Source organism: Gadus macrocephalus, chromosome 16 (assembly GCF_031168955.1).
Source record: "Gadus macrocephalus chromosome 16, ASM3116895v1".
NCBI classification, from domain to species: domain Eukaryota; kingdom Metazoa; phylum Chordata; class Actinopteri; order Gadiformes; family Gadidae; genus Gadus; species Gadus macrocephalus.
The window spans coordinates 2,270,908-2,284,975 of record NC_082397.1 but is presented as its reverse complement, the minus strand read 5'-3'; the positions used below and the strand labels follow the sequence as shown (position 1 = coordinate 2,284,975).

At 43.6% G+C, this 14,068-nt stretch overlaps 2 protein-coding genes across 2 annotated transcripts in view; both read right to left on the bottom strand.

The window, feature by feature from the left end:
* The window catches only part of LOC132475106 (uncharacterized), a 444,510-nt gene that overhangs the window by 191,299 nt on the left and 239,143 nt on the right, over positions 1-14,068 (bottom strand). The window lies entirely within an intron of this gene.
* Positions 10,038-14,068, bottom strand: part of LOC132475117 (caspase a-like) — a 30,668-nt gene continuing 26,637 nt past the window's right edge. Inside the window, exons 2-8 of the mRNA XM_060076109.1 lie at positions 12,660-12,704; positions 12,482-12,570; positions 12,049-12,222; positions 11,727-11,961; positions 11,408-11,593; positions 11,140-11,249; positions 10,038-10,966 (exon numbers count right to left, since the gene is read on the bottom strand). Coding sequence (XP_059932092.1) covers positions 10,859-10,966; positions 11,140-11,249; positions 11,408-11,593; positions 11,727-11,961; positions 12,049-12,222; positions 12,482-12,570; positions 12,660-12,704 — 947 coding nt within the window. The 3' untranslated portion in view covers positions 10,038-10,858. The remainder of the gene's footprint in view (positions 10,967-11,139; positions 11,250-11,407; positions 11,594-11,726; positions 11,962-12,048; positions 12,223-12,481; positions 12,571-12,659; positions 12,705-14,068) is intronic.

Below are 14,068 nucleotides of genomic sequence, written 5' to 3'. Positions count from 1 at the left end.
ATGCTACCCCTGAGGTAGTATTTTCTCTGTAGGAAATGTAAATTACCGTATGTGAATGAGGAGTAGAACGTCTGTATTTCTCACACCACTTCAGTGTTGATGACGCTTCTGCCAGTCATTGAGTGGCCCGCTAAATGATAATCAGTCTGTTGCCTTTTGTTGGCTGAATGGTTAAAAGATATTTAAATGTTGCCACTGCTTTTATGATATACATACAGCATACAGACCTACTTCATGGCAATCCACCAACCATTGCTATTTGTCCTATGGGTGTTATTCTGATATTGAGGCAAATCATGTTCACTGTCCCATAGTACTACTGTTCACAACTAAGCTAATGTGGAAAATAAATGATATATGTATTTGGTAGACCTATACACCTTTAAGAGGAAATATGAAAAGACATTGAATGAGTCTTGTGGGACTAACAATAAATATTGTGTGTGTGTGTGTGTGTGTGTGTGTGTGTGTGTGTGTGTGTGTGTGTGTGTGTGTGTGTGTGTGTGTGTGTGTGTGTGTGAGTGAGAGAGAGACGTCAACCTCATAGGGCACAGAGACAAACGCTCTTCAAATTAGCCTACACAGATTTGTTTGAGGAGTGAATTTGCTCCTAATCGATTGGTTTGCTGATAGCCTGCTGCTGTGGAATTGCGGACAGGTGTCATCAAATTGGCCCGTGGATAAGCAACGCCTTTAGGTTGGGAACGGTGAGGTTCCCCTAGTCAGCCAAGTATTGTTCATTATGGTAAGTTCAGCTCAACGGGAGCATTAGTGGCAGGCAGACAAACGGCAAACTGACAAATTCGACGTACATTTTTGTACGGAATCTCCGTGCTTCTGAAATGCGCGAACATCTCCGCCCAGCGCTCGTCCGCTGGTTTTAAAATGTCCATCAGCATTCGACTGTGCGATCATCCCTATTGCCTATGGGCAATAGGGATCACATGACCCCTCACACATTGTTGAAATCATATGCTGGATGCTTTAATGTTTTTATGTGTTTTTTAGTTAATGCTCGGGCTATAAGAAGACCACGTTGGCTATTTAATCGCGGAATAAAGGGGACCTTTCATAGTGGTTGGTGGAAATCGGGACATTTTAGTGTCCCAAAAGGTTGTCGGCAGTCGGGACACGCAACTCAAAATCGGGACGTCTGGTCACCCTACGAGTAGACTAATAATAAGGTAGGCCTATATTAAGATGTTACAAAGTCCAAAGATAGTTTATTGACAAAAACGGCTTACCTTCCATAGTTTCTTGTGAACGTAGGCATGCGTTGCAACATCGACCAATATGATTAATCTACTTTCGTTTTTAACAGACTTCCTTTATCTTGCAGGGTTCTAATTGGTTGGATTATCATCTTTTCCATCACGTGTTTCTAACTGATGCAGACCAACAGGTTCAGGTTACACCAATACAACCGCCTATTAGGTCATCACACGCCGTAGCCTACCCCACCCAGCCTCTCTGGGTACTGATAAACATTATGACAACACATAGCAGTGGTGATTTTAGACTCTTTGTTGTGCTGCTCAAGCACACTTAGATTTTATTTCAGCAACCCTACAGAAATGAAGTTAAATGATATGATATTTTTCAGTATCATTTTAGAAAAAGGAGGAAGTGAACTTCATAGCGCAGTTTAAAGTGGAAAGTTTGTTCTTACCATGAAGAAACGAACTGTTCTGACAGTTGGTAGGCTGGAAAGCCTGCAACACAGCGGAAGTAGAAGTGAAAACTAAAGTGGTTGATATCGCATCTGAATTAGTCACGTAGCCTATGTTTACTGCACCATGGGAGGTAAACCGAATTGATCTCGAAATACCTTTGGACTATGTAACATTGTGTTACACCATTTATGAGGCTACTATATGGCGGGATATTCACATCAGTTTTAGAAGGCTATTGCGATCGATCAGTGTGGTCAGGGTTTAGTTATAGGGACTACTGTAGTGGTTGGTCTGTACCAGTCCACATTACTAAATGTGGACTGAGTTCAGATCCAGTATACTTGTGTTCTGTAGACTCCTGGTGTGACTCCTGAAATTCATATTTATCTCCTCACTGTGATATCAGTGAGTTCAAGTTGAAACTCAACTTTATTTCGACTTGTCCAATTCCACAACACTGTACGGGTTTGTTGCATATAGGTGCATTTAAAATACAATGTATAATTAATATTATTGTGATACAAGTCTATTCTAGCTGCGTTCAGTAGTCCGTCTGTAGGCCTATCGAGTCGCGTTTCCTGCATATTGTTCTGCACAACAGAGATGGTCTACAGTAGGAAGGGAGGTACCCCTACCTGAGGTAGAAACGAGCACAGCAATGCTCTTAGAATCTCCACGAAGGTCTTCTACTATAGGCCTACTTGTAACAGATAATTGTATTCAAATATTTGTCTGCAAAAGTAGATAAATTGATGGATGTTGTGATTGATAGATTAAAAAAGTGAATTTATAGTCAGGCCGAATGGGAATTGATACACCACACAAACACTTGTAAAATAAACAGTTGATAAGTAACATGCCCTTAATCGCTGTCTGCATTTAATTAATCCCAAAATGTTCGGAAAAAAGGCTCCACGTTGAGTAGGCCCATCATGTATCATGATACATGATACCTATATTAATGTAGGTTGTAAGTTTACATGAAAACCCTGAAAGCTGTGGTCATGTTGAGAGTCCAGTTGGGTTATTTTTGGAATTTTGTATATTAGTAGTAACCAAAGGAAGTCAGCTGTTCAATTTCAGTATTGTGGGTAAAAATATGCAAAAATGTACATAACAAAAAAATGGAATCACTGTGGGAGTGTGTGCGGATCATGGCCGGTGTTAATAGCCTCACCTGGCAGAGACTGATTGGACCCTGGGGCTGGGTGAGGCTGCACACCTGTTGCATATTGTATAATCAAGGTGCGCAGGTTAAACCAGCCATCAGACACACGCACTCCGGAGGACTGCTGCATGGTAGGGGAGCCCTCTTGTCATGTTAATAATCATAATTTTGCAATAAACCAACACCACCACCCTGCGTCCTTCGTCTGGAGGAGCCCAGAAGTAGTCTCCTAGGTGGAGTGTAGTATTGACGTTTGGTACGATTACATTAATATAACTCCACCATTCTATAACTCAAGGAACGTAATACTTTTAATAAAGACAATGTGGACCACAGGTCCATGAACTGGCACAGAGAGGTTTAACAGCAGGAAACCTAGAATGAAAAAGGTGCATGTAACGACCCAACAAGGGAACAAATGAAGTTAACATATATATGGTAGCCTATATATGGGGCGAGAGAGGGATTGAGGGGCAGTTGGGAAGATGGAAGAAAGGAAGGTGAGGGGAATGAAGCGATCTCAGATGGGAGTGGCAGGATCTTTGAAGGGGAAGAGTCAGAGGACATCTGGGACAGGTAGAGAACAGCAACTAAAGGAGGAAGACACTTCCTTAAGAGATCACACAAACTATTGAACTAAATCACTGCCATGCGTCTATTTGAAATTGCTTGATTCATTAATGAAAAAATATTTTTAATAACATTTTTAATGTCCCAATAAAGGCAGGACCTCCTATATCAGAGATCAAATAGCACACTTCCCATTGGGACCAAGAGGTCGCTGCAGAAACTTCTTTAAAAGATCACAAACTATGGAAGCAAATCACTGCCAGACGTCTACTGCTACGCATGGTCAAAATCATTATCAGGGTTGAAATTAGCAATAACTTTGAGGTAGGCCGACCCAGCATTTCTTCACGTTTTTAACTGTGGCTTTATAAAAACATATTTTCAACCTCACTTTGCACTACAGAACTCACCGCATTTCCTGCAGGAAATCCATTTTCCAGTTTGCCTTAATAAAAGCTTCATAAAGTGGTTATCTATCCATCTATCCATCTATCCATCTATCCATCCATCCATCCATCCATCCATCAATCATGTTGGTATATGCTCCTGCACTACGCTACCCACAATCTAGTTAATTTTAAGGTGTAACACGAGGTCTATGATTGGTGGAGCTCGCTGTTACCATGGAAACGTTAACCCGCGCCCGCGAAAGTGAATGCATCGATTAATGTCGATTACCGCTGTACTCGATCACAGAGCGACGCTGACGTCGCTTTCGGATATGACACGGTTTATTAGAGATGAGGACAGAGTGTCCAAATGGGGGAAAACCAGTACATGTCCGACCGTGTACTGGACTGTTGTGTTTGTGAGGACCAGCTTGAAAGAGAAGACATACAGGGTTTAGGTGAGTTTCGCAGGCTGGCTAGTTAGGGAGCTGGCTTGAGTTGTACTAATCATCTCATTATCATACTGCAGTGAATATTAAAAAAATGCAATGATTAAAAAAATTAAAATACAAGCACTAGGTCTAGCTACAAATTTAATGCTGATGACAAGACTTATGGAAAGTTTGGGAACTGTTACTAAGTTTAGTTAGCTGTAGATAAAAGTAGCTGTATTTACTGAAAAGGATGAAATGGTTTAAGAGAAGATAGCTAAGGTTAGCTAATTTAGGTGTTTAAAAAGTGAGTAAAGAATAATAAAAGTGTAAATAATGCAAAAACTATAATAGTATACTATTAGTATACTATAAAATAGTATACTATAAAAACCTGGTGCTGACCCAACTGACCTTAACCATTACCGGCCCATCTCCAATCTCCCTTTCATCTCCAAAACACTTGAAAGGGTGGTTGCCGCACAACTACAGTCCCACCTTGACACAAACAATCTCCACGAACCGTTCCAATCTGGCTTCCGTCCAAAACACAGCACTGAAACAGCCCTAGTCAAAATCACCAACGACCTCCTCCGTGCAGCCGACTCTGGATTACTCACCATTCTCATCCTCCTCGATCTCAGCGCAGCATTCGACACCATCTCCCACCCTCTGCTCCTTGACCGCCTAGCTGGTATTGGGATCACTGGTGCTGCACTCTCCTGGTTTACATCCTACCTCACCGGCCGTCAACAATTTGTTCAACTAAGCAACCACAAGTCTGGGTGTTCAGGTGTCTCACTGGGTGTCCCCCAGGGGTCAGTCTTGGGTCCACTCCTGTTCACCACTTACCTCCTCCCGCTGGGCACACTCCTCCGTCACCATGGGGTCCATTTTCACTGCTACGCTGACGACACACAGGTCTACATCTCCACCAAACCCACCGCTGCCATCCCCCCCACCTCCCTCATCACGTGCCTGGAAGAGATCCGGAGCTGGTTGAGCAGGAACTTCCTGAAACTCAATGGAAACAAGACCGAGGCCCTGCTCATCGGATCCAAATCCACCCTCACTAAATCACAACACACCCCAGCTCCACTCATAATTATCGATGGATTCCCAGTACCCTTCTCCTCCAAAGTCAAGAGCCTCGGCATCATCCTGGACAACACCCTCTCATTCGCACCCCATATTCACAACATCACCCGGACTGCATTCTTCCACCTCCGCAACATCGCCAGACTCCGCCCATCACTGACCCAATCCAGCACTGAAATCCTAGTTCACTAATTTGTCACATCACGCTTAGACTACTGCAACGCCCTCCTCACCGGACTCCCCACCAAACTCATCAACAAACTACAGATCATTCAGAACTCAGCCGCCCGGATCATCACCCGCACCAAATCATCTGACCACATCACCCATGTCCTCATCCAACTTCACTGGCTCCCAGTACACTACCGCATCCAATACAAAACCCTACTCCTCACCTACAAAGCTCTCCACAACCTAGCCCCCAGTTACCTCTGCGACCTCCTCCAAGAATACACTCCCTCCCGCTCCCTCCGCTCAACCTCTGCTGGACTACTATGTATCCCCACATCACGACTCACTACAATGGGTGCCCGGTCATTCAGCTGTTCAGCACCCAGGCTCTGGAACTCCCTCCCCCCACACATAAAACAGACACCCTTACAACCTTCAAGTCACAACTCAAAACTCACCTGTTCAAACTCGCACACAACGTCTAACGTAATTGTTTGTTTTGTTTTGTCTTGTTTTTGTTTTATTTATTTTTTTATTTATTATGTTTATTTTTTCCACAATTTCTTCTTTTTTTTTTAAACGATTTATGATGACTATATGCTCTGTAAGGTGACCTTGGGTGTCTTGAAAGGCGCCTCTAAATTAAATGTATTATTATTATTATTATAGAACTGCTTTAAAAACGGTCAATAAATCTGAACTCTTTATCGATTGGGTTTGCCAGCTGGAGCAAAATACTCAGATTTAGATGTTCACTGCGCAATAATATCAACCATTACCATTGGTGGTGGTTAGGTCCCCCCTTCACTGTAAAGCGTCTTTGAGTGTCTAGAAAAGCGCTATATGAATTAAATCCATTATTATTATTATTATTACTATGATGATGGTATAACAAACAATAAGATAAATAATTGGGAAGATCAATATGCCCCTTCCTTATAGTCATGTTGACACTACATAGACAAATAAGATCACGTTGGTTATCATATCCTGTAAATCAAAAGGAAACTTAAGGAATGTCAAAGGCATGGATCATTGTATTATTTTTGAAGTCCGATCACACCCAATGCTCTTCATTGTGGTGAACAGGCTGTGAGTGGGATGTAATTCTTTACTGGTCTGCACTGGCGACTCAGACAGCGGGGCTGAAGGACAATCCCCTCTGGAATGCTCTGAGGAAGGGGCGGCTGGCGGCTAGCCATTTTGGAAGGGTGCTGATGGCGAAGTGTGTCATCCCTTCCCTCAGTTCTAAGCTCTGGGAATCAGGAACTGCATGGAGTGCTGGCTGTACAGTGGGGTAGAGCTAGTGAGCAGGAAGGGAAGCAGGCATTTGAAGAAGCTACGGGCATGAAGGTCAGAGGGTCTGGTTTGTGGCTGGCTGACTGGTTTCTGACTGGTGAAGGGCCCATTCCGGTGGAGGGACCATACGGCAAGTACCACGCTCGGGATGCTGGTTTAAGCCGTAGTCTGCGTTTATTCACAAGAATAGGCAAAATAACAAGGTATATATCACTGTGCTAGGGTCTCCGTGAGCCTCGTAGCCTGGGACGTGTCGATGGCCTCCTCCTTGTAGGTCTGACTGCCTGTCCCCTGGAATGAGTCCTCGGCTGCCTTTTAAGATGTCCGCCCGCTCCTTTCCTTCCTCCGGCCAGGTGTTCCCCGTCTGGCTGATGAGGGTGAGGGATGTAGTGCTCTCTGCCGCCGGCTAGCGGATGGCGGCGGTACACGCCCTCCACGACTCGCCCCCGGATCCCCCTGGGGGGGAGCGGGTTGTCACAATACACACACACACACACACACACACACACACCACCACCAACATCCCACACTCACTCAATACTTTGCACCTCTAGACCAATAATTTGCAAAAAAGGCCAAACATCCACTCTTGAGTTGCGTGCTTTCTGGCTGAGTTCTGTGATCAGAAGGTGGCAGATAGACAGCCCCACCGCGGCCTCCCAGCGGACCTGCTCCTGCATGCCTTTCTCTTTGGTAAATGTTGGTGCTGGAAAATGTTTTATTGGAGTGTTGAGTGTTGTCAAAAGATGTGAAGGTGTTTCTAATAGTGGATCCTTCAAGGGGGAAAAAAGAACAAAATGTTGTTCAAATTGACCATCCCATCACCTGACTTCCAAGCGGGCCGTTTGGGGGTCTATTTTGGGTTGCCGAGGACAGGCAGTTGTTAACCCTCAGTGTTTGATTAACCAGGTTGAATAATTAACATCCACTCAGTTCTGGGTTTACTTACCGCATCGCAGAAGTTTCCTCTCTCCGTTGTCCTCCCTGCTGAATCCCTGCATGGTTAAGTGATGTAATGTATCCACATGTAGGATGGGTTATGGATCTGCTGTTGGACTATGGCTACAGACCTCATCCTCATCCTCATCCTCATCCTCATCCGCTTATCCGGGGTCGGGTCGCGGGGGGAGCAGCTCAAGCAGGGGGCCCCAGACTTCCCTTTCCCGGGCCACATTGACCAGCTCTGACGGGGGGATCCCGAGGCGTTCCCAGGCCAGTGTTGAGATATAATCTCTCCACCTAGTCCTGGGTCTTCCCCGAGGTCTCCTCCCCACTGGACGTGCCTGAAACACCTCCCAAGGAAGGCGCCCAGTGGGCATCCTTACCAGATGCCCGAACCACCTCAGCTGACTCCTTTCTAAGTAAAGGAGCAGCGGCTCTAATCCGAGTTCCTCACGGATGGCTGAGCTTCTCACCCTATCCCTAAGGGAGACGCCAGCCACCCTTCTGAGAAAACTCATCTCGGCCGCTTGTACCCGCGATCTCGTCCTTTCGGTCATCACCCAGCCCTCATGACCATAGGTGAGGATAGGAACGAAGATCGACCGGTAGATCGAGAGCTTTGCCTTGCGGCTCAGCTCTCTTTTCGTTACAAAAGAGAGGCTACAGACCACACTGCCAAACCTCCCTTCCTGAGTGAGGTAGTCACTTAACGTGTTGCCCATTTGGCCTTACCAGCTTAAACCGCATCAGAGTGATACTCGGATGTTGAATGTGTGAGTCAACGAATGTATGTGTGAGTGTGACATTGTGCGCGTGTGCCTGTGTGTTCATTGGTATGTGTTTGGCTGTTGCTTGTAGTTGTGACTAGCCATCGCTGTCTGTTCTGTTTAACTTGTACATTCCTTCACAGATATGAAGCTCAGTAACCTCGTCGCCATCTTCAAAATAAATAGGAAAATATGGCCTAACTATAGTTAAGCTATAAAAATTGTAATGATCATATGCACATTATCATGAGTCCATCATCTGTTCTTTTTTTTAATTATTATTATTGTTAAATGAGCTAACTCATTGCATCAACACACTCAGGTGGTGGCTGAAAAAAGGCTATCAGTTATCACATTCTGGCGACATTGAAACTACTAAGACATGTTACCGTGCTGCCGACTCAACGTGTGGCCTTTGTGCTGTGATGGTTTGGTTTTATTTGTTTACTTCTAATGTATATTTATGTTGTTTTTATGTATGTTTTGTGTAACACTTTCCATTTAATTATTATACATAAACATAACGACGGTTATGAAATGGATCCAAGCACATCATGTAAAGTATGATGCTATGTACATTTATTAATAAAATTCACGTACAAAGAAATGTATTCTAAATTTCATCATCTTTACTGTAATGGATTATAAACCATTCACATTTAGGGCATTTAGCAGAAACTTTTATCCAAAGCGACTTACAATAAGTACATTTGTCAGTAGAAGAATTGAGCAATATCACCCAAGAGGGTGCTGCTGTTCTGAATATCAGCACGGCTGTGATTCAGCCGTAGGTACGAGGCCGTAGGCCAAGTGCCAAAGATAATCACAGCTGAAGAGGAGGTTTTAGGAATGTCTAGGTGCTGGCTTGAGACCAGTGGGGTTGTCGGTGAGAACACAGGGTTGTCCAGTCAGAGTTCCAAGGTTTATAGGCTTTATTTTCCAAAGGTGCGAGCAGGAATGTATGGATGTGTGTAGTAGGTAGGTAGGTAGGTAGGTAGGTAGGTAGGTAGGTAGGTAGGTAGGGTGACACTGAAGATAGGTAGGTAGGATGATAGTGTGTGTATCTAAGGTGTGATGGGTAGGTAGTTAGGTAGGATTTGGAGGTAGGTAGTTAGCTAGGATGTGTGTGGTTCCTAGGAAGCAAACATAAAGTTCAACAATAAGCTCCAAAATTCATGGCCACAATTCTGTTAATAAATCGTTTAACAAGCCTTATACGACTACATAACAAAAGTCATTGTCCACAAAACAAACTCGCATTGCTCAGTATACGCAAACGGGGAGTTCAGAGGCTCACAGCTCTCAAGGTGTTCAGTGTCTCTGAACAAAGGAAAGGGGTGTGGTCACAGGTCTGTCTTAACTAGTTGTGGCAGGGCAGGGCAGGGAGTGATCAACTGATCACTGGGCGGATTGGGAAAATGTGGGCAAATAACTGGTTCTGTGAGGTGAGGAGGGAACAGATAATCTTCCAAACGACAGCCTTTCTGATGTGCACCCTTTATTAGTTAACAGTAATAAGCAGCAACAGATAATGATTTGTCTGATTATTTAATGATTTATTTGGCTCCACCAACACAAATACATCCGCAACTGGACTGGGACTGAACTGGTGCCCAGCAACACATAAACACACTAGCAATCTAAGCTACATAAAGACCGTTAATAACGGTTGTTAGAACACCTGAAAGTGGAGTGATACATTTATAGTTAAAAATCCCAGCGCTGTTATACTCTATATCAGCACTCATGGAATGCCTCTTGTCCAATGAAATGACTTGGTCGGAATTTACCGTTGTGTAAGAAAATAAGAATCGCTGTCAGTACAGTAATCCCACTATATTTCAAGATTATCTATGTAATACAATTGTTTTATTCTAAATGGAGGGAAAGTATAGGATGTTAATTGATTTCCTGTAAGATAAAAACTCATATTTAACAATTATTCTCAGAAAGCGAAGCGAATAGTGAATATACTACACGTGAACACTCTACATTAATTTAATTTACTCTAAATATAATAATAATACTTTTTTCAGGTATTATTTATTATTAGCAGTTTATTTGTTTTTATTAGCGTGACGAGATGACCATCACGCACGCAATACAATATCCCGAGTTTGAGATCTAAATTATGGGATATTGCCTAATATCCCGAGATAGCGAACCAATCAAATGGCGCCATCTTAGGAGGTTCACGTGTAGCATATGCTAATAGGTCATTATTGTGACTGCACCTTCAGCAATATTAGCTGTGGGATCAAGGTTTCAGTTCGTTTTCCCGACACCACTTTACGCTACAGTGTTGTAAAGTGTTGAAACCATTTCCCATCGGTCATCTTGGAGCCTGATTCTAAAGACCGGGGAAGAGGTAAAACATTTTGGTTAAGGTGCATCGGTCTTTGACAGCCATCTGTCTTGTATCTGCTGAAGGAGGCTTATCTTCAAAACGCTTCAGGACCTGTGGGATTGAGAGCACACGCTAGGATGAAACAACCACATGCTGTTGGTCGTGGTCAGCTCAATCTGGATCGACGGGAATGTGAGGCTGTCCATCAAACAACCAGACGTCCGCACGAGAGAAGGACACTCACTCCGCACACCAGCCTAACGAGAACGATCTGGGTGACTTGCCTTTCTGAAGAGTTCGTCGATGTGGTCCTCGTGTGCGTGGCGGTTGAAGATCTCCACAATGTGTTGGATTAAAAAAGAACCTTGGCTTTTATGTCTATACGACACCGTGTCTGCAGAATAGAGTGAAAAGATAATGAGAAGTCGTTGATCAGAGGAGGGTGTTCATTTGCAAGTCCTAATTCCAACAGTTCCAGTTGTTTTGTATCCTCAACCTATTCTGTAATGAAGACTAAACTTTATCAGCACCGACAAAAATAAATCAACTCACCAGCGGTGCAGGACAGAAGTGAAACCATGTCTTTTTCTTTGTGCACCCTGTGAATAGCATCCTCCTCGATGTCTGCGTCCACTTCATCTGCCAGGTGAGGTGGGAGGGCCGCATCCACCTGCACTACCGGGGCCTGCTCTGGGCCAGACCCAGGCCCATCCGTGACTATCGCAGAGCCATCATCCACTGGAAGAGAATACAGTGAACGGAGTAGACCAGTAATTCACTAAAGGTTTCGGGAATCTTTTAAAACGAAATATGGTAAAACAGGTTTATGATTATGGTATGTTCAAATCGACAAAAGGAACCCCAAGCACACCTCCTCTGCAGCCTTGGATGATGATGACTTTGGGTTTATTGAGCAGTTTTGGACAACGAGCCGAATCCAAGTGTTTGTAGATTTTGTCAATGGGGAACTGGTCGGGGACTCCTTCGCAGTGATGGACGCCTAAAATGGCTCCCTTCACCCCATGGGACATGATGACCACAAAGACAGAGTCTGTCGCGGCCAGACGGGGGTCTTTAGAAAACCTTTCGACGGCCCTGTCCATCTCCTGTGCGAGAACATGGATCAGTCAACGAGACTCATCGCAGGACCACAGATCACATGATACCTCATGTGTGAGTGAGGCCCACCGTACCGCTCCACTGAGGTCTCTGTGTGGCTCCACGTTGTATCCCAGAGAGCTCAGCAGTTTGCTCATATCCTGCTCGTCTTTCCCAGCACCATCCCGATCACTCAAGTGTTTAAAGTGCACGTTGGTGATCAGCAGAGCCATGCGCGTCCTGTCGGCTGGGACCATGGGGTCGTATATCTGACCACATCATTCAATAGAAGAAAGGAAACAGGTGCATGACATATGACTGACACAGCATACATTATCTTATCTGATCGTTTGATACCTTGATAGTTCACATCAATTGATATGAGCCTATGCCGATCAGAACAACCCACCAGATAACCGTTTATGGTTGGCTAAAACACATGCATGAGGTCAATGTTAGAGGAATAACAAGATATGAATGAGGAGCAGCAACATGACGCAGCCTTTAAAGGGCAGAGGAAGGACTAACGTTGTCTCTGTCCTTCAGCTTCTCTGTCTTGAACTGCTCAGAGCTGAGAATGAGTTCAGAGGTCCTGCCCTTCGTCTCTGTTGGGGAAACTCCCAGGAACAGAAAATAAAGATCACTCGTACAATTGCTGCAGTGTTTTACTTGACAAATTTGATCAGAATAACTGCATGCAAGTCACCTTTATACGATGCTTTAACCTCCTGAGATCCAGCCAAAAGGTTTCCTGCTCGCATGTTAATGAAAGAAAAAACATCAAGCAGAGATTTATTAAATGTCTCAAGGACATTTGAACTCACATTACAAGGGAATATATATGTCTCACAACTGACTTTTGGAATAAAACCAATGCAGTGAATACAATGTTGTGACTTTATAGCATTTAAAAATTCTTTCTTCATTCCTCAAGACTGAAGCCATCATATATTCTCCTCAGGTCAGATCTGTTATATAAACGTATAAAAATGCCATAAACGTTTATGACTTCTGCCATTAAGTGTCATTTGGTTTTTGTTGGGACAAGTTTACATTGTGTTTGGGTTGTCTTGATTAAGACAAGTTGACATAAATCAAAGTGACATTACCTTAAGTTGTCTTTGTCCTGAGAAGTTGACATTAAATCCGTTTGGGATGTATTTATAATGACAACTTGACATTAACAAGGGTGGCATTACTGCCACCCTTGTGGCAGTAATGCCATCCAGAAACAGTCAAGCCTGATTTAGATAAACTATTGGATGTCGAAAAGATCTCTGTGTTTGGGCAGATCAAATACATTCTTAACATTGATACTTTGTGGGTGCTTTGCAGTAAAATGTTGATTCCATTGTCCTTTGACTTGCATCTCCATGCATATCGTGTAAAGTAGACAGTGAGTGGATTTTGCTCAAACCTGGAGATGAGCTTGACCACACATCACTTGACACGTATACAGTTGATGATAATTTGTATGTTGGATTGAGACATTTTGTTTAAATGCTTGGAATGCTTTTGGCAGATGCCTGGAGTGGGGTGTGTGGTGCAAGTGTTGCTAGATCACGACTCAGTTAAGCTCTACTGGTATCGGCCTCCAGTGTTGCTAGATCACGACTCAGTTAAGCTCTACTGGTATCGGCCTCCAGTTCGTTTTTTAGTGATTGTTTGATGATTGCATTTTATTATGTTTTATATTTGTTGAATGTTGCAGGACAAAATATGATGCATGCTTTATTTCGGAGGGTTTCATTATAGACGTGTTTGAGCTATTCAGTTATAAGATTTAATTATAAAACATTTAGTTTGTTTGCTTAATATATATATTTGCTTAAATAATATGATTATTTGATATTTATTTGCTCGTTTGTATTATAAATTAAAGTTAATTGAAATGATGGGGCAGCTGTGGCGCACCGGGTGTCTAACCTATACATAGAGGTAGGAGGGAATAGGTAAGACAGGCACTGGGAAGGGTCATGGTTCTTTACCAGCTGTACCAGAGAGACAAAAGGAGATGAGGCGACAGGTTCCCAGTCAGGCACATTTGTTTTGTTTGCTTGCAACACCGGAAAATAAACTTCCAGAAACCCCAAAATCAGTTGACTCGTTACCCAC